At 39.2% G+C, this 20,191-nt stretch overlaps 4 protein-coding genes across 5 annotated transcripts; 1 reads left to right on the top strand and 3 right to left on the bottom strand.

Moving 5' to 3' along the window:
- LOC18779153 (pentatricopeptide repeat-containing protein At4g16390, chloroplastic) lies at window positions 546-3,231 on the bottom strand. The gene has a single exon (XM_007213556.2). The coding sequence runs from the start codon at window positions 3,008-3,010 to the stop codon at window positions 890-892; it is 2,121 nt and encodes a 706-aa protein (XP_007213618.1). The 5' UTR covers window positions 3,011-3,231; the 3' UTR covers window positions 546-889.
- On the bottom strand, window positions 4,743-5,971 carry LOC18778692 (protein PYRICULARIA ORYZAE RESISTANCE 21). The gene is made up of 3 exons (XM_007212341.2): window positions 5,855-5,971; window positions 5,644-5,725; window positions 4,743-5,526 (listed from the first exon to the last, which is right to left on the bottom strand). The coding sequence occupies exons 1-3, from the start codon at window positions 5,870-5,872 to the stop codon at window positions 5,051-5,053; spliced, it is 576 nt and encodes a 191-aa protein (XP_007212403.2). The 5' UTR covers window positions 5,873-5,971; the 3' UTR covers window positions 4,743-5,050.
- Window positions 11,289-13,133, bottom strand: LOC18778596 (leucine-rich repeat extensin-like protein 3). Of its 2 annotated transcripts, none has more exons than XM_007211848.2 (3): window positions 12,901-13,133; window positions 12,402-12,483; window positions 11,289-12,268 (listed from the first exon to the last, which is right to left on the bottom strand). In XM_007211848.2, the coding sequence occupies exons 1-3, from the start codon at window positions 12,916-12,918 to the stop codon at window positions 11,619-11,621; spliced, it is 750 nt and encodes a 249-aa protein (XP_007211910.1). In that variant the 5' UTR covers window positions 12,919-13,133; the 3' UTR covers window positions 11,289-11,618. The 2 variants fall into 2 exon arrangements, with proteins under 2 accessions (XP_007211910.1, XP_020417495.1); XM_020561906.1 differs by lacking the exon at window positions 12,901-13,133 and adding an exon at window positions 12,572-12,860.
- On the top strand, window positions 16,764-20,191 carry LOC18778161 (heavy metal-associated isoprenylated plant protein 7). Its single transcript, XM_007211751.2, has 5 exons — window positions 16,764-16,990; window positions 17,252-17,414; window positions 17,695-17,894; window positions 18,984-19,074; window positions 19,489-20,191. The coding sequence occupies exons 1-5, from the start codon at window positions 16,982-16,984 to the stop codon at window positions 19,830-19,832; spliced, it is 807 nt and encodes a 268-aa protein (XP_007211813.1). The 5' UTR covers window positions 16,764-16,981; the 3' UTR covers window positions 19,833-20,191.

Below are 20,191 nucleotides of genomic sequence, written 5' to 3'. Positions count from 1 at the left end.
CTCCAATATAGAATTGCCAGATGAAGTCAAACACGTTTTACTTTAATTTTTTATGTGTATTAACATACTTCCGTTTAAGTTGCTTTAGTCCTCAGATATTGGGGCTTAGTGTTATGCAATTGGGAATTTGACTGTTCGTACATATTTTTCATGGCCGATTCGACCTCTTGCATTACAACTATTGTTTAATATTGAACTTAACCGTCAACTGCCAAATAAATGTCAATGAGGCCTAAAATCACATAGGAAACCTGAGTCAACTGCCAAGAGCATTATAATAGCTTTGGCCCCTCAGTTTCAACCAGAAGAGATGTAGCGGACAAACTTTCTACATCTCCCAGGCAAATAGCATGCCCTGTATCTCAAGAATGACAATAGAAGAACTAAGCCCCAGAATGCAAGTATCTAAGCTAAGGTAACAGTGCCAATTGGCGTGTGCAATAGGTTGGATGGTAACAAGACAACAGAACAATGCACTTGTTTTGTACCTCCTGTTATTCCCATGTTACATACAATAACTTCCAAAAGGCATTTATCAAAGTGAATTTGGAAACCTTTCTTAACATACAAACGGGTCTTTTTCCACTACTTCCAAATCTTAGACTTCATCCAACCAGATTTAACAGGATCTTACTGATAATGTTACTCAACAAAATCAAAGCGCATAAATAGGTACATTACCGCTGAGTAGATGCAAGGATTTTGAGAACTTCATTAATTCTATAAGACTAATGGATGGTTGAGATCTAATGGTACAAAAATGTTCTCTACGCCAAGAGAGGAAATTCCAAAAACAATATAAATAGAAAATTGAGAAGCAGCACATACCAGTTCTTGACATTACATATCAGTGTGACAAGCTTTCTCAGTAAACTAAAGAGCCCAACACCTAAGCAGCAACTAATTCCGATGAACTTCTAGACTCCAACCATGACTTGACTGCAACCTTTGTCGTCAAAAACCAGCCAGCCTTGTCTGGGGCCTCATGGAATGGCGCATTTAATTCCTTCAAATGTGATTCAAATACACTCGCAAGACCTTTGTCTGAATACTTATGTTTCCCATGTCCGGTATTAATTCCTAGCAATGGCGGAAGCTCCTCACCAGATTCTAATACCCGAGACAAGTCATTAATCCAAACATGTAATGCAGTCAGAGCTGCCCCAAGAGAGAGACCCTTGAGATACAGAGACCACTGGGTCTGAGACCTTGACTGTATATCTATGTATATCTGAAGTGTAAGCCCCAAGTCTAGTAGCTCACAGGCTCTCTCCAAGAGATCGAGGTTCACACAAAGATCAATCAAGCAATTGCAGTAAGCCTTCTTTACATCAGAACCAATTGAATTAAAAAGTTCTGATGCTTCCTTCTTAAAGTTAACACTGTTGTCTTGCTTCTCTACCAAAAGTCTTACCACATACCCAAGCTTTTCATCAGCCCTCTCAATGCAATTGGCAAGCTTACAAAGTTCTTCCTTCGGTGTTTGAGTCATCACATTCAGGAGACAACCACAGAAGCGCTCATCTGGCGTTATGCCCAATTCTAGGAGTTGATTGAATATCCTGACAACATCATCTGTACGCTTTGCCTTCCCATAGCATTGGATGAGTGATGTCAAAATAAAGATATTAGGCTGAAAACCAGCTTCCAACATCTCATTTAACATTGTCTCTGCCTCTGTGACTTTCCCGCTACATGAATATATGGTAATCATGGATGAAAATGTCCAACTGTCGGGCTTCCAAGTTTCGGAACTCTTCATGTCTTTAAAAATCTCAACAGCTTCGTCAGCGTAACCAACATCAGCACACATAGCTAAAAGGGTATTATAAAGAATTACATTCAACTCCATTCCCTTCTCCTTCATCTCTCGATAAACGTTAAGAGCATCATCACCGTAGCGTGCTCTACCATAGGCCCTTAAAAGAGCTGCATAGGTTACCCAATTTGGTGAAAACTCCTTGTTGATCATCTCTCGGTAAATTTTCTTGGCCTGCCAAGGCCTTTTAGCTCTTCCCATAGCATCCAACAAAGTGTTATAAATAACCAGGTTTGGCTTAGCCCCTATAGCTTTCATTTCCTCATACACATTCAAGCACCCATCAAAATTCCCGGACTGCCCGTGAATTTTGATCAATGTTGAAAACGTCACTGGATCAATGCGCCATTTCGATGTCCTGGCTCGGTCATACAAACTGAAAGCCATGTCAACCTTACCGGAACGCCCATAGGCGTCAATCATAGCCGAATAGGTAACATCATCCGGATTACACCCAAAACTGGGCATCTTCTCAAACCACTCCACAGCCTTATCAGGCAAAGAGGACATCCTAGCACAACTAATCATAGTAGAAAAGGTAACATTATCAGGTTGAACACCTCTCTTGAGTAATTCATCAAACAGCTTCTCCGCCCTATCCAAATCCTTACCCTTCCTACACACTTTCAAAGTGACATTGTACAGAATCACCTCCCTCTTTGGTTTCAAATTCTGCTGAAAGTACTTGAGCGCAAGCAACGCATTTTCTGGATTGGTCATATTATTAAGCACAACCACTGCGTCTTGTTCCAAGATTCTATCACCTAAACCCTTTAAAGCTTCAAAAACATCATTTTCACTTGGACTGCAAGAGTTCAAATACTCGGCTACTTTGACTAAAGAAGCATACCTGGAATCGTAGGATTTCTGCCTGAGCTGCGAAGCTCTGGGGCTGCTGGGGTTGACCCAGATATAGCTTTTGGACAAAGACCCAGAATTTCTATTTTGGCGTTGAGGGCTTTCAACTTCTGGAACATTGGTGGGGGTCTGGGTTTCTTGTGCAACTGGTTCTTGTAAAGAAACATGGTTTATTTGAAGAGAGGTTCTTGCGTGGAGTGAAGGAAAACTGAGTTTCAGAGTGCGAAGACCAGAGCTTCCCAGTCGGAAACCTCTTGGGGAAGGGAGAGAATGGGAGGGAGTTTGGCGGTTAGGGAAGAGAGAAGAGGGTGAAGAGCATAAATGATAAGCCATTTATCCCTCTGTGTTTTGCTCACACTGTCTGTGAGTAGTGCATTCCAGGAGATAGGATAGGAGGAATTCCTATTTACAACGAGTATGCGGCGCTTCCAATATTTCACTGGGAACAAACTTATCCGTATCCCGTGAACACGTTTAGTTTGGGACCTAAAGAGACTGATTCACCAAGCTGCTCTATGTTTTTTTCTTTTCTGCTTCAACTTGTTTTGTTTGGTATAAAGTTGGTCCAATAAAAATTATATTGGTTTTGGTTGCCATAACAAGAAGAAGATAAGATGGAAGGAGCAGGCCACATGCCCACATGGGCTTCACCTGGAGAAGCAAGTTGGGCACCATGCCTAGATGGAACTGATTTTGACACTGCTTTTTGTATTAACAGTATTTTAAAAATATTGTTTATTAAACATACAGCTGCTTTACTTTACAGCTAATTAATTTCAAAGCACAGTAAAATTAACTTTTTAAAAAAATAACAGCAATCCCAAACTGGACCTTAAACTAGTAGCATTATGGGGTTTGTAGCTTTCGCTGACTTTTGTTTCTCTTTTTTTAAGCATAGCAAGAAGAGCAACTGAACAGACAGCCAACATGGTTAAACTAACAGACAAAGGCATTACACACATTTCTAAATTGATCTCTTATAATTCTCACTTTCAAATAGAGGTGTCAAACGGGCCGTATCGGGCCGACTCATTTAATTTATCAGGCTGTGCCGCGCCGGCCCATTTAGTAAAATCATTTATCCCGGCCCGGCCCAAAGCCCATGTCCATATTGAAACGGGTTGGGCCGGACTCGTGCCGTACCCGTGCTCATGTGCTCGTGCCATATCGGGCCCAAGAACCAATCCATTTAATTTGAATTTTTTTCACTTGAATTATTTTTTTCACTAGATAATTCAAATTATAAACATTAAAAATATAATTAAAGATAAGAAATGATGAACTATTTGAAAACATTAATCAATCAAACATCCAAACAATATAAAATGGCGGAGGGCAAAAAGTGTCCAATTCCACAAAGTCCACTTCAACTTTTCATCTTTAAACAACTTATTATTTTATAAGTGAAAAAATATCTTGCTTTGATTATAAGAGAAACGTATATGTCATATGTACTTATTAGATATCAAGTCCAATGTTGTTTAATTAATTTATAGTTGATATGTTTAATTAATTAAGGACCTAAGTAATTTCCCTAAAATTAAAGACATCAAATATATATTTATGATTTTTTTTTAAAAACATATAAACAATGACATTAGATGTCAAATTATTGCATTTTGACTTTTGAGAAAGAAAAAAATGTTAAGTGGGCCGTGCTTGGGCTCGTGGCGTGCTTGGACCTCATTTTTTGATCACGGCCCGCCCCAAGTTTTCGTGCCGTGCCGAGCACGGCCCATTAATATTCGTGCTCGTGCCGTGCCGTGCCTCATTTAAACGGGCTAGGCTCGTGCGGTATTGGACTGGCCCGTCCCATTTGACACCTCTACTTTCAAACACGATGATGAATGATATATCTCTTAGTTGTATATAAACAATTGAAATGGGTCAAACTAACCGCACAGAATTGGACTGGGGAAAATATGATCCAAGTAGCATTGTTTATGGATTAAAATTTTAAATGATATGAAATGAACAACTAACACACATTAGGAAGTAATTAAAGAAAAAGCATGTGCAGATGCAGTGCAGCAGTTGTGCAATGGAAACTTGTTTATTAATATTATTGCATTGATAATTGTAGCAGCAGCAACTTCATTCATCTTCATGTAATGTAGGTAGGTACAACGAATAATAACCTGATTGTGACTTAATCCTCCACCACCACCACCACCACCACCGTCAACAACCAACTTTATTGATCACTTTTTTTCTCCTATAAACTAAACCAACACCGACACTGGACTGCTGCTAATTAAACATAAAATGACTCAAGATTGAAGATGATTTACATATATTTAATTTATGTCCCTGAAACTCCAAACCCAAATGAACTTGACCTCAACAATATTCCGCAGTGCACCATATGGGAAGTCACATGACTGTGCAGCCTTGGGGATTTTCTTCACTGAAACAGTCAGAGCGGGCAACACAATAGTTAGTATTGTAGCTCCTGCCACCGCCATAACTGCCGCACACAGGCCTTCCATAGTAACCATCATACTGAATGTATAGGGCTACTCCGCCATAGCCAGTCTGGCATGGCCCACCAGGATGCCCATGGTAACAATCCATACAGCACGCGTTCCCGTTCACTGGGTAACCGCCTACACGAACACACGGAGGCCCACGGTTTGGTGAGGGAGTTTTAGGCTTCTCCTCCTTGGGTTTCTCCTCCTTGGGCTTCTCCTCCTTGGGTTTCTCCTCCTTGGGTTTCTCTTTGATCTGAATGCACTTGATGGCTCCCCCACCTTTGCAGCGTATCCTGTCCCTTATCTTCTCTGGACTGCAGCATACCACTTTGATGACCACCTGGTTTTGCTTCTCGTCGTATATCTGGTCTTGTATTTCTCTTGTTCACAAAATCCAATTCCACAACACACACATTTACTCAGTTTAATTACATTCTTTTTGGTTTTAACATGTCTATGGAGGGAATTATACAAAGGAAAGATAGAGAGACTCACGAGGGATTTTGCAGAGAACTTTTTTGACCTTCATATAGCATTTGTGACACTGAAGGTCCACCTTCAGCACCATTATCGTCTCCTGAAGTGAACCCATTTACAATTAGGGGACAATAAGCAAACTACAATTAAGAATTTCAGAAAAAACAAACAAATAATAATATTATATACAAGAATCAAGATGGCTGCTGCTCCTGGACCAATTACCAACCTTTTCTTTTTCTGCCATGTCTCAGATCTGAACCTCAACTGAAATGATTGAATGGGACTGGAACTCACGGGAGCAAGATTTGATTTGATTCAAGATGTTTATTATGAGTTTATAAATTATGAGAAAGTGCTTGCAAAGAAAGAGTGGAAAGATGTGAGCACAATGTATTTCGTACACAAAGGTCCAATGGGATGCGAACACGTGGTTATTGGAGGTTGATTTCATTTCATGGTATGATCATTAAAGCTGTCGTTATATGAGGTTCGGAAAATAGTGATGGTGGCTTTTCTTCGATCGCTAAAAGTTGCCGAGTTTTGTATTTGCATGTGCTGGCTTTCATTCTCCCTCCGAACTTTCCAACTTCCAAATGTTATTTTAAGTAGAGTTATTTGCATCCTAATCTAATCATAATTGAGTGCTTACAGACAGTTTGGCCTGCCTCTGCCTGCCAACATTATTTCAATGACACCCTCAAAGCAAAGTAAAATTATCTTCTAAGGTAGTACATATATGATAATGGTCAAGTCTCTCAAGTACATACATGCCACGTGGAGATTCCTCCAGTTGTCTTTAGACCTAGTCCTCTACCTAGTAAAGAGGCAAAGAGGGTGTTTGTAATTAGTCATAATAAGTGGGGACAAAGATTAGGCAGGTTCCATGCATGCCTCACAAACTTTTCTGGTGCAGACAATTCTCATCAATAATTCTACAAAGGGAAGAGAAATTATCACGTGGCACTGTTAGATGGTAGTACGCATCAATTGCATAATGATATGTAGCGTGGATGTCTTTTAAGAGACAGCTAATCAACCTTTTTTTTTTCTTTTTTTGTTTTTGTTTTAAGAAATAAAAGCCCCACTATTCTGGAAAAAAGGACGACGTTTGCAGCTATGGATAGAGGTAAACAACCATCCTCGATCTGTGTTATGCAATAGTACTTTTATTTGTCAATTGTTGCAGTTTTTTTTTGTCGATTGCTGTAGTTTTTTTTTTTAAGTCTATTGCTGCAGTTTTTTTTTCTTCGATTGTTGCAGGTAGGGCTAGGCATTCAAACCGGTAATTCAGTCAAACCTCCCAAACCAAATCGATGGTTGGGGTTGGTTTGGTTTTTTTTCAATCTTTTTTTGTCATCGGTTTGAATCCAAACCAAACCGAAATATATAATTTGGTGTATGGTTTGCAATATTCAAAACCACGGTTTAACCAAACAAACCCGAAGATATTAAAAAAATATTATTATAAGAAATATATATATATATATAATACATAGTTCCAATCTTTTCTTTTTCTTCTCTCTCAATCTCTCCGTTTGTCTTGTCTTCATCAGTCCCTTTCTCTCTATTTTTTTTTTCTCCTTCTTCTTATGTCTGTCTTCACTCCCTCTCCCTGTCTCCCTCTTCTTCTTTTTTCATTCTTCTTCTTCTCTCTCTTTTCTTCTTCTTCTTCTTCTTCATCTCTCCCTCTTTTTTTTTTCCTTCCTCTCTCTCTCTCTCTCTCTCTCTCTCTAAGAAAGCCAAAAAACTGAAACCGAACCAAACCAACCACCAAGTCCGGTTAACTGAAGTGGTCGGTTTTCATCAATTATGGTTTGGTTTCGGTTTTCAAAATAGCCAAACCGAAACCTACGGGTCGGTGTTCGGGTTGAGCCCAAAACCAAACCAACCCAAACCGAGCCCAAGCCTAGTTGCAGGTTATACAGGTTGTTCCTCTTTTTTATATATATTTATTATTATTATTTCTATGTTTGATAAGATGATGTTGTGGGCAGTATTCATTGATGTTGAAAGTGACGAAGAAAACGTAAGAGAAAAAGATCTAATGATTGTTAACCGTGTATAAAATATTGATGAAGATTTGCTTGGAAGGGTTGTGTCCATTGAAGAGGAAGCTTATAATCTCCACAACAATTATGCTACGAGAGTTGGATTTAGTGTTCGGAGGGGACAAAAGAGATACAATACAAAAAAAGTTTTGCGGCAATTTAGTTATGGAAGAGAGTAAAGGGTGAAGAGCATAAATGATAAGCCATTTATCCCTGTGTTTTGCTCACATTGTCTGTGAGTAGTGCATTCCAGGAGATAGGATAGGAGGAATTCCTATTTGCTATGAGTACGCGGTGCTTCCAATATTTCACTGGGAACAAACTTATCTAGGCCTGGGCGCGGATCGGTTCCGAATGATATAAGGCTCTTCTGTTAACCAAACCAAAGACTTCGGTAGACCATTTTCTCTTTCGTTAACCAAACCAAAGACTTCGGATCGGTTAACCTAATATTCGATTCGGATTGGGCGGTACGCCTGTAGTACCATAATGAAACATACTAATAAAAATACAATTTATAATACTATCACATAACATAAGTTCTTGAACAAATACACCAAATTATCCTTGTAAAATATAAAAACCTAATAGTTGTAGGGGACTTTTTCTTCCGGCGACTATAAATGGGCTGGGCTGCCGTAAATGGCAGACTGATGGAATTATCCCCCTTGTCTGAATTCGAAAATTAAGTCCTGAAAATACTTCGAAAGGGCAGCGAAGCCTTAGGAAGTATTTTGGTTACCTTCACCAACCAAAATAATGACAGCTTACAAGTAATTTTTGCATGCTTACAGGTAAACTTTTGAGCTTGGCATGAGAGACATGTGGCATGGAAGCAAAATCAACATGAGTTTAGCACTTATGGGAAATTTAGGCTTTCTGAGGGGGGAAAAAGGGAAGTGTTAAGGTGAGAAAGGAGAGATTTGGCTAGAAAAAGAAAAATGAAGAACAATGCTCTTCCGGCAGTTTGACAGATACTCTGTCTGCCAGAAGAAAGGAATGGAGAAGAGGGTGAACAGTGCACGAAATTGCTGGGTTTTTGCAAGTTAGAGAGAAAGCTTGCTCTCTAGGCGTAGGCTTTTTTGTTGAGTTTTGTTGGGTGGAAGAAACCTCATTTTATAGCCGCTAGAAACCATCACTTCCCAAGAAATCTTAATGGCTTCTACCCATTTTGGCCAAGCTTTTCCCTTCCTTTCTCATCTCCTTCCTTGACGTTTCCCTTCTTAATGAAATCCATTCTGTCTATTTGCACCAGATCAGAGTTTGGAGCTCAAGGCCTCATTTTCCCGCAGCTGTCTCTATGGGAGACTTCTATTCCCAACCATCGGTTTTATCGCTTTCTTCCCCTTTTTTCCATGGCTCAGTTTGATGAGGAAAGGAGCTGGGATATATATGCTGGTTCGAAGGGTGCTTTTTTCTCTTTGCTAATACCCCCTGGTTCCTTGGATATTTTGGCTTTGAAACTTGCTCCCTCCACGTGCTGGAACCTCCTAGCAGCTTTGTTCAATGATCCTGCAGACTTTCTCTACGTGGCTTCTATTTTCTAGCAAAAGGCTGAGGTTTTTTGTGGCTTATTTTGGGATTTTGTATGGGCCCATGTGGCTCCTTGAGCAAGTGGGTTATTTTTGTTAAACATTGGGCTTTTGGTTGTGTCAATGGGCCATTTTGCTTGAGCTATTGGGCTATTTTTTTTCTCTTGTGCTCACCCACATGTTTGGGCCTAAGAAACGAGCTTGAGTCTCGAGGCTCCCAAGCAACCCGAGACCTTTTATTTCTCGGCCCATCAATGGGCCCCATGTTGATTCATTACCATCCATACCACAACCCGCTCAAGCAAGCCCTGGGCATTTGAGTGACTTGGGCCCACTTAGGCTTGTAGCGTGGTCGTGTGTGAAATACGATTTCATGCTTGGCGTGGTATGTCACTTGGCATGTTTTGTTTATTTTATCATCCTTGGGAAGGGTTGCGATGTTCAATTTTAGCATGGGTTCGTAACTCAGGCATATTTTATCTCAACTCCTAGCATGACAATTTTTTTTTTTTAGCGTGGCATATGAACTGTAACTCGCATGTGATGGATTTTTGTGCACTTCTCTTCACGTCTTTTCTTAATAGAGAGTTGCTTTGGGCCAATAATTTATTCGGACGCAACCGCGAATTTTTTGGGTCTCAACAATTGTCTAATTCATCCAAGTATGAAATCAAATAACTTAGTTACTATATCATTCAATATGTACTCAATATGAACTAGGAGCCACTTGTGTATGTTGTTTGAACGTTTGAGTGTTCTTTTTATTGAATTCTCTACATTTATGTAAATGATTTTGACATTTGTTCCGTGTTGGGTTATTTAGTTTTTCATGATGAATCCAACCATATAAAGAACATAAAATTTGGATCAACAGTTGGAAAGTTATAAGTAAAAAACGAAACAAAGGTTGAAATTGGAAAACATAGAAAGTTCATAAATTCCTCTATGACCGAAAAGTGCTACAGTACCCGGGTAAGTGATACAATGGTGATAAAGAAGTGATACAGTGGTGATAAAGTAGTGATAAAATGGTGATAAAGCAGTGATACAATGGTGATAAAGAAGTGATACAATAGTGATAAAGGAGTGATACAAAATGTTGATTGTATTTACCTTTGGTTTATTGTTTTGTATTTAAATAATAAAATAAGTATAAATATCGGACCGGTACGGGTTTCCGTCGAGTTAGGAATTTTGTTTCCGTTAACCAAACCAAACATTTCGGTACGGATCAGATTGAAATAATTAAAATTTAAAAATAATTATTTAACCAAATCAAACCAAACCGTTAGTACGCGGATAATTCAAATGAGATACCCACCTCTAAACTTATCCGTATCCCGTGAACATGTTTAGTTTGGGACCAAAGAGACTGATTCACCAAGATGCTCTATGTTTTTTTCTTTTCTGCTTCAACTTGTTTAGTTTGGTATAAAGTTGGCACAACAAGAAGAAGATAAGAAGGAGCAGGCCACATGCCCACATGGGCTTCACTTGGAGAAGCGAGTTGGGCACCATGCCTAGATGGAACTGGTTTAGACTAGTAGCATTATGGGCTTTTTGGCTTTCGCTGACTTTTGTCTCTCTTTTTAAGCATAGCAAGAAGAGCAACTGAACAGACAGCCAACATGGTTAAACTAACAGACAAACACAAAAAGGAGAATTAGGAAAATGGAATGAAAAAAAAAAAACAAATATAAAGGTACTGATCAATCCAGTTAAATATGAAAATCGTAGTATACCCTTTTTATATATTAAGCTCTTTTCACGAAGTCATTACACGCATATCTAAATTCATCTCTTATAATTCTCACTTTTGGGAACGATGATGAATGATATATCTTTTAATTGTATATAAACAATTGAAATGGGTCAAACTAACCCCACAGAATTGGACTGGGGAAAATATAATGGCCTTGGACCTCTCACTCCTCTTGTGGAGATTGGGATGCGGGTGTTTATGGAGTATAATCCAAGTAGCATTGTTTATGGATTAAAATTTTAAATGATATGAAATGAACAACTAACACAGATTAGGAAGTAATTAAAGAAAAAGCACGTGCAGATGCCGTGCAGCAGTAACTTGTGCAATGGAAACTTGTTTATTATTGCATTGAAAATTGTAGCAGCAGCAACTTCATTCATCTTCATGTAATGTATGTAGGTACAACGAATAATAACCTGATTGTGACTTAGTCCTCCACCACCATCAACAACCAACTTTATTGATCACTTTTCTTCTCCTATAAACTAAACCAACACCAACACCAACACTAACACTGGACTGCTGCTAATTAAACATAAAATGAAAGATTGAAGATGATTTACATATATTTAATTTATGTCCCTGAAACTCCAAACCCAAATGAACTTGACCTCAACAATATTCCGCAGTGCACCATATGGGAAGTCACATGACTGTGCAGCCTTGGGGATTTTCTTCACTGAAACAGTCAGAGCGGGCAACACAATAGTTGGTATTGTAGCTCCTGCCACCGCCATAACTGTCGTACACAGGCCTTCCATAGTAACCATCATACTGGATGTATGGGGCAATTCCACCGTAGCCAGTCTGGCATGGCCCACCGGGATGCCCATGGTAACAATCCATACAGCACGCGTTCACGTTAGGCGGTGGGTAGCATATAGGAACAGGCGCAGGTGGAGGTGGAGGTTTGGGGTTGTCTGCCGGCGGTGGTTTGGGTTTGTCTTCCGGCGGTGGTTTGGGTTTGTCTGCCGGCGGTGGTGGTTTGGGTTTGTCTTCGGGCGGTGGTGGTTTGGGTTTGTCTGCCGCCGGTGGTGGTTTTGGTTTGTCTGCCGGCGGTGGTGGTTTGGGTTTGTCTGCCGGCGGTGGTGGTTTGGGTTTGTCTGCCGGCGGTGCTTGTTTGGGTTTGTCTGCCGGCGGTGGTGGTTTGGGCTTCTCAGGCTCTTTGATCTCAATGCCCTTGATGGCTCCCCCACCTTTGCAGCATATCCTGTCCCTTATCTTCTCTGGACTGCAGCATACCACTTTGATGACCACCTGGTTTTGCTTCTCGTCGTATATCTGGTCTCGTATTTCTCTTGTTCACAAAATCCAATTCCACAACACACACATTTACTCAGTTTAATTACATTCTTTTTGGTTTTAACATGTCTATGTGACTATGTCCACGGAGGGAATTATACAAAGGAAAAGATAAGAGAGACTCACGAGGGAATTTGCAGAGAACTTTTTTGACCTTCTTATAGCATTTGTGACACTGAAGGTCCACCTTCAGCACCATTATCGTCTCCTGAAGTGAACCCATTTACAATTAGGGGACAATAAACAAACTCCAATTAAGAATTTCTGAAAAACAAACAAATAATAATATTATATACAAGAATCAAGATGGCTGCTGCTCCTGGACCTGCTGTGGTGCCCAAGAAGATGAGAAAGTAAGAAACTTTATGGATAGATTGTGGTTTGTGGACAAAAACAAGTGGAATGAGGTTCTGACTTCTGACAGGGAAGAATCATGATGAGTAACAGACAAAATCAAGAACAAAACTCGGTGGAGTCTTGGAGATAAAAAAAAAACATAGTAGCCACAAAATTTAAATAAGAGCTAGCTACGCCTGAGCCAGGCAAAATCATCAACTGGGTTTATCTAACTGAACAGAACCACAAAAAGAAGAAGAGGAAAACATAAACTTGACTGATTACCAACCTTTTCTTTTTCTGCCATTGCAGTGTGAGTGCGTCTCAGATCTGAACCTCAACTGAAATGATTGAATGGGACTGGAACTCACGGGACCAACTTGTATATATATATATATATATATAAATTGAGGAATTCGGTAGAAGAGGAGAGGGAGCAGAGAGGAAGAGAAGGAGAGGAGCAAGATTTGATTTGATTCAAGATGTTTATTATGAGTTTATAAATTATGACAAAGTGCTTGCTAAGAAAGAGTGGAAAGATGTGAGCACAATGTATATCGTACACAAAGGTCCAATGGGATTTGAACACGTAGTTATTGGAGGTTGATTTCATTTCATTGTATGATCATTGAAGCTGTCGTTATATGAGGGTAGTGATGGTGGCTTTCTTCGATCGCTAAAAGTTGCCAAGTTTTTGTATTTGCACATTGCATGTGCTGGCTTTGATAATTGATTCACCCTCCGAACTTTCCAACTTCCAAATATTATTTTAAGTAAAGTTGTTTGCATCCTAATGTAGTCATAATTGAGTGCTTACAGATAGTTTGGTAGTCTTCGACTGCCTCTGCCTGCCTCTGCCTGCCAACATTATTTCAATGAGACCCTCAAAGCAAAGCAAAGTAAAATTATATTCTAAGGTACATATATGATAATGGTCAAGTCTCTCAAGTGCAATTATGGATGCACCATTGCATTGCATTGCACGGTTGCACCCCCACATGGCACATGCCACATGCCACATGCCACATGCCACATGCCACATGGAGATTCCTCCAGTTGTCTTTAGATCTAGTCCTCTACCTAGTAATGTTCTGGACGCAGGAATATCATATGGATGATCCAAATTCAAAACCAGTGGGCTCCAGAAGAGAAAACTGTGGCTGGTTGCTCAGAGAGCCGTTGAAATGTCCAAATTTCATACGCACGCAAGTGATTCAACCCGATTCGTCTTTTTTCTCCTAATTTGTTGAAGTGGCCCAATCTGTTTGTATATGTAGCATATGAGAAAGTGAGAAGCAATAGTTCATAGTCATAGCTAGCTTTATGGATGTGGTTGCAGAATGGCCTTCTTGGTTTGAGTTATAGACAACTAAGCTTGTACATGTCACGCATCACGATTGACATGTGTGCATGCTGACTCTGCTCTATCTACCGACTTCTCCAGTTGAAGAAGGTATTCATTTAAAATTGATGCCCTGCATTTATATATATATATATGATGAAGTGTTTTGAATTTGGTAGCTTGGTGGTTATTACAATAGGGACTATAGAAGCGAAAGGCCAATCCATCTGATGTCGTGCACAAAGAAAAACTTATCACGTAAGGTAAAGTCCTAGTGAGAGAGCAGACCCTTTAATAAATGTACCCTCCTCCTCCACCTACCAAAGAGGTAAAGAGGGTGTTTGTGATAAGTCATGATAAGTGGGGACAAAGATTAGGCAGGTTTTGGCCCCATGCATGCCTCACAAACTTTTCTGGTGCCGACAATTCTCACCAATAATCCAGCGAAGAATGGCCTTAGCTTCAACATGCCCAAAATTGGGCTGGGCACTTCATACCCCAAACTTGTGCCAATCACTAGAGACCCACTTTGGGAAACCCATTGAGAGTTGGGTTGGGTCAGGTCCAACATTAGTAAACAAAAGGAAAACTGAAAGTAGGAATGACAGAGCCCATATAAGTGTTATCGGGTGGGGGATAATATATCAAACTTATGATCTCAGGTGCATTGATAAATGTTCTTAATCACTTGTTACATCATAACAAATAAGACTACACATTTCATTCAGTGAACATTTATGTTTATTGGTGTGTTGTTCATACATGTTATCCAAGGCAAAGGCAAACGTAGCTAGGGCAATTGGGTAATGGAGCCTACCAACAACCTGTAAAGTCTGGGCTTAGCATGTATTAGTATATATAGGTAGATGAAGGAGTTATTGGGTTTCTGTATGGTCAAGTTTCGGCTTAAATGGCCTCCCCTTGTTTTTTTTAAATAATTATTTTTTTGTTGGGTGTGTTCGAGGGGAGGGGAGTCATCTTTCAAGTTGCAAGAAAGTACAAGGACCACGGCCACCACTTGTCAATTTAGGAATGGTGAATTATCACGAGCTTTTGCTTTCGGGATTCTAATATCACAATCAGCTTTTGATCCATCCAGATCCATATACTTTCTCATGGCTTATTTCCCGTGCATGTTGAGCCTACGTTTGGGCTTAGGCGCACATATTACAGACAGCAACAAGCCACGTACTAATAATCATCCAGTTCCTATTACTAATAACGTCAAGTCATGCATATTTACCTAGGCTCAATGATCAATCATTAATTCCTGATTGTTAGGCGCTTAATTCGTTAATCACATAAAGAGCTGATTGTACGAGTGCTTCTTTTTCAGCTAGTGATCCAACACAAATATATATATATATATATATATATATACATTTACTTGCTGTCTGTCCATTATCTTAAAGTGCTAAACATTTACGTGCCAATAAGACACATTTAATAGAATTGAGTGTAATGTACTAATGAGTATGATTGATTGGGTGCCAACTTGGTTAGGTAAAGACAAGAAACCCTCCAAATAGTTCACCTCCTTTTCCTTTCTTTTATTTTCTTTGTTTTGATTGGTTGCTGGTTACTAACTTACTAGACTAGGCTCACTCATAATATGAAATGGATAATGGACGGCCTCATCTCAGTCAGAACTCAAGAGACGATCATGTTTATCAATGCAATACCACAAATTACAGACACTCACAGAGAGAGACAAAAAAAGAAGACCCCAGTCATCATCAGTCTCTCTCTCAGTGAGTGGTTTTCCTGAGATGGGCCCCCTGGATTCCACCATCAAAGCAAAGAGAAAGCGAAAGAGCCTCTTCCCTTTCCAGATGCTGATCCTGATGATATGATTCTTCTTTCTTTCCCAGGCCAACGAACCTGAATTGGACTGTAGACTTTAGTCCACACGATAATCACTTGGGCTGCTTCCCTCCCTCCATCCTCTACTATTATTAGTATTCACATATAATAATATACTGTCAGTGACTTGTGTGAGTTGTGACAGCCTTATTTCCCTGCTCCACATATATATATATATATAATATACTTGGTTATTTTTTCTTTTCCTCCCCAGGAATCACATATTGGTTTTTTCTTTTGTCTTCCTTGTAAAATAAATAACATGACCAAATTAATCTTAATTAGTCTAGCCTGTTAAGGAAAAAAGTGAGTGTGGTATGATAATTGTGGGTTAAGCATTCGATTATTGTTGAAAACCATAATCTGACTGATTTGATTCGAAAAAGGTCTTATCTGCACTTTGTCTTAGTATTGTTAGGAAAAACTTTTTGTTAGCTAGTAATGCAGGAGGAGAATCTTACCTTATCATCAGAATTAAGGGTTTAGCCTCATCCTTTGCCTTTAAGCCTCATCCTTAGCCTTTAGACCGTCTAAACATCTCATCAATCTCAAAGCTAACATACAGCAAAAGCTATAAAGTATAATAATCAGACAGCTAGCTAGCTTTGGTCTTTTGTCCAAGGTTGGTTTTCTGCTTTTTAATTAAAGTTAAACCTTTCCATGAGAAATCATATCGTATGTAAACATTCAATACAAAGCTAACCCTTTTATTACCATCGTTTCCTTTTTTGTCCGGGTAAAATGATTTTTGTCCCCACCCTGCCTTTAATACGAACAGTACAGTACCATGAAGACACCCACCACCATGCAAGTCATTTTGAAAGAAAGCAGGGGCAATTTGGGAGAAGCTGAGTCAGCAAGGACGGTAATATAGTCTGCATTAAACAATTCCACGTCAGATATGTAGAATTCTCACGTAACTTATATGTCCTTTAGCTTCCTTCCTTCCCCACCCACACCACACCCCAAAAGACCCCAAAGGGGGGAGAGAGAGAGAGAGAGAGAGAGAGATTGAAGAGCTAGAGAGAGGAGTGAGAAAGCTAATTAAAACCAAAGAGTGAAGTGAACTGTGAACACAATACTCTACTCTACTGACTCTACTCTACTCTTCGTTATATTTTGGGTGCTAGCTGCAGATTGCACAACAAGTTTAGTCACCAGAGAAATGGGTGAAGTAAGTATTTCTTTTCTTCCAACACTAACATATATATATATATATATATACAACTGTTTGTACACCAGTAGTGTGTGTTTGATATCTTGATCTACCACTTCTTCAATCGTGCTTTCATTTCATGGATCTTCTCTTTGGGTCTGCAAACTCGACCGACTGTTTCTTGTGTAATAGTATTTACACATTATTACTTTCTGTAGCTTCATGTATAAATGGCATTTAATTAATTTTTAATATTTTCTGTGTGGAAACCAATTAAAGGAGAAGAAAGAGGAGAAGAAGGAGGAAGAAAAGAAGAAAGAAGGCAAAGACGAAAAGAAAGAAGAAAAGAAACCAGAAGAGCCTCCGGAGATTCTACTTAAGGTCGATATGCATTGTGAAGCTTGCGCAAGGAAAGTTGCTAGAGCCTTGAAGGGTTTTGAAGGTAACTGTTTCTTTTTCTATATTTTTACCTTTCATAGAATTCAAACCTTAAATTTTGAATTCTAATGAGCTAGGAAAGTATACGTAATTCAATTTGATATACTACTTTTTATTAGAGAGGGCAGTTCATGTTTAGCACGTTTTTCTTGAAGAAAAGATTTTAAAAATATATAATTCATTCCTAAACTAATCACAAATAAATTAAAAGGTGTACAAATATAGAATAGAATACACGAGTAGGAGGTGATCGGTGAAATTGTGGTTGTGGTTGGACGGTGCAGGAGTGGAGGATGTAACGACAGACAGTAAGGCAAGCAAAGTGGTGGTGAAAGGCAAAGCGGCGGACCCCATAAAGGTGTGCGAAAGATTACAAAAGAAAAGCGGCAAGAAAGTGGAGCTCATTTCACCTTTACCCAAACCTCCCGAGGAGAAGAAAGAAGAACCGGTTAAAGAAGCTGACAAGGAAGAGAAAAAAGAGGAGGTAATTCTCTTCAAAACCTGCTTTTACTCACCCTCTCTTTTACTTTAACTTTACCACCCATAATACGATATTAGAGTATAATTAATATCAGATATCACCCTTTACTGGAACTGATATGATATACAGAATTTGATTAAATTAATTAATTTTAAGTAGGGTATGGTATGGATGGGCACGACTCACATCACAGTTCCCTAAAACAGTGAATTTTGAGAGTGCTGTTTAAATTATATGCTGCTGACATGAAAGTAACAATTCAAAATGATACCCCACCACCTTCTCCTCCTCCACACCAGAAAAGGCACATTTCACAAGACTAGTCACCACTCGGGCTAGCTTTAGCTACCTCTCCTCCACAGGGACCAGACTTATGCTGCTAGGCTAAGGGTTTTGACCATTCATTCACCATCCACCATTTTGGGTGTCATGACTCACGGGTACATGAAAACCCGTATATATAGGCATAAATTAATACAATAATTTTAAAAATAACTCAACACAACACACCTACCTATAAGTATTAGAATTAACCTATAACTTTTTTCTTTTTTCTTTTGTCTTTTGGTTGGTATTTATTCCTTGTATTGTATATAGTATATATGATTTCATAAACAAATCTGCATATGCATGCACTTGCAATGCCTTGGCTTCGAGGCTGCTGCTTGTCGTGTATTTGCAGGATCTGTTTGTATTGTATATATCATATATATAATATGTACCCCACTCCCTCCCATTGGGAGCTGCGTCTGTTGGCATCACATGTCCACCATTACTCCTGCCCCTTGGGCTTTGCTACTGCATCAACTTTAAACAAGTATAATATATATCTATATAATTAGGTAAACTGGGGCGTGCATTCGAGAAATCAAAATTGTATTTACACCCAAGTCTCTTAGCTAGTCAGGTTACAGAAAGAAGACAAAGTAGTTAGACCAAGAAATCAAAATTGTAGAGAGAGATGATGCTTAATTAGTAAAATTTGACCTTGTTGTTGTAAGAATCAAATTATTATTTGTGAGGGGAATTCATTGTACAATTTCATATATCTGACCAGTAACTTATTAATTCAATCCACATATATATTGTCAGCCTCCGGCTGTTGTTACAGTGGTATTAACAGTTCGAATGCACTGCGAAGCATGCGCTCAACTTTTACAGAAGCGAATCCGAAAGATCAAAGGTATATCTTATATCATCTTCCATTAAATATTATGCACTCTTTCAAATTTTCAATAAGTAAAAGATGATTTTACCCACTATATATATGGTAATTTTATTCAAATGAAACAACTCCCCATAGTGATAGGGGTCATAGGATTTAATGCCTGGGAGGATGGGGTAGGTAAGAATGCCATCCCAAGTTCCAACATAACAGCAGGACGCCCGAGCCCCGAGGGTATATTTTCTGAATGTGCATAAAGGGCCCCCTAACTTTGTGAAAAACAAAATCCACATCCAACTATAAATAAGGCTAGCTGCTATAGTTACTTTTTTATATATCCAAGAATTAACAGTAACTAGTTATTGGTATGAATCTTACTGGAACATATACAGATATATATGCATCTTGCTGAGGAATAATGTGTTATTGCAGGTGTCGAATCAGTGGAAACAGACGTCGCTAACGATCAGGTTGTAGTAAAAGGTGTGGTGGATCCTGCCAAGCTTGCTGAAGAAGTGTATAAAAAAACCAGAAAGCAGGTTTCCATTGTGAAGGAGGAAGAAAAGAAGGAAGAAGAAAAGAAGGAAGAAGAAAAGAAAGAAGAGGAGAAAAAAGAAGGAGAAAAGAAAGAAGGGGAGGAAGACAAAGGATCAGAGGATAACAAGGTTGATATCAAGCGGACCGAATATTGGCCAACAAAGTTCTACTCGGATTATTCTTACCCTTCCCCGCAGATTTTCAGTGATGAGAACCCTAATGCCTGCTCTGTTATGTGACTATAAATAAATAAAGCATGACTCTAGCTAGTAAGCATGCAGTAAGATATGCCTGCCTGCCTGCCGCCTCCCTATATATGCAATTTTCTACGTACATGTGCGGTAACTGATAAGAGACAATATTCCAACCTAAAATTAAGAGTCTATGCCACCCTTTCTTGGCATACTATGTGTAATTTTATGTCTAAATTGCTGCCTGTGGTCTGAGGTTTGAAGTATATGTAGTCATGCAATAATGAGTTCCCTCTGGCCTAAGTTTGTATATCGCATATGCACTTGTGAATTTTTGGTGTATCTACTCAAGTGACGTATAAGTCAAGAACCCTCTTCCTTAATTTGATTCTGCGTGAATTATTAGA

This window comes from Prunus persica, chromosome G4 (assembly GCF_000346465.2).
Source record: "Prunus persica cultivar Lovell chromosome G4, Prunus_persica_NCBIv2, whole genome shotgun sequence".
Lineage (NCBI taxonomy): Eukaryota > Viridiplantae > Streptophyta > Magnoliopsida > Rosales > Rosaceae > Prunus > Prunus persica.
Note: the sequence above shows the minus strand (reverse complement) of the source record. Positions and strands in the feature narration are given on the sequence as shown.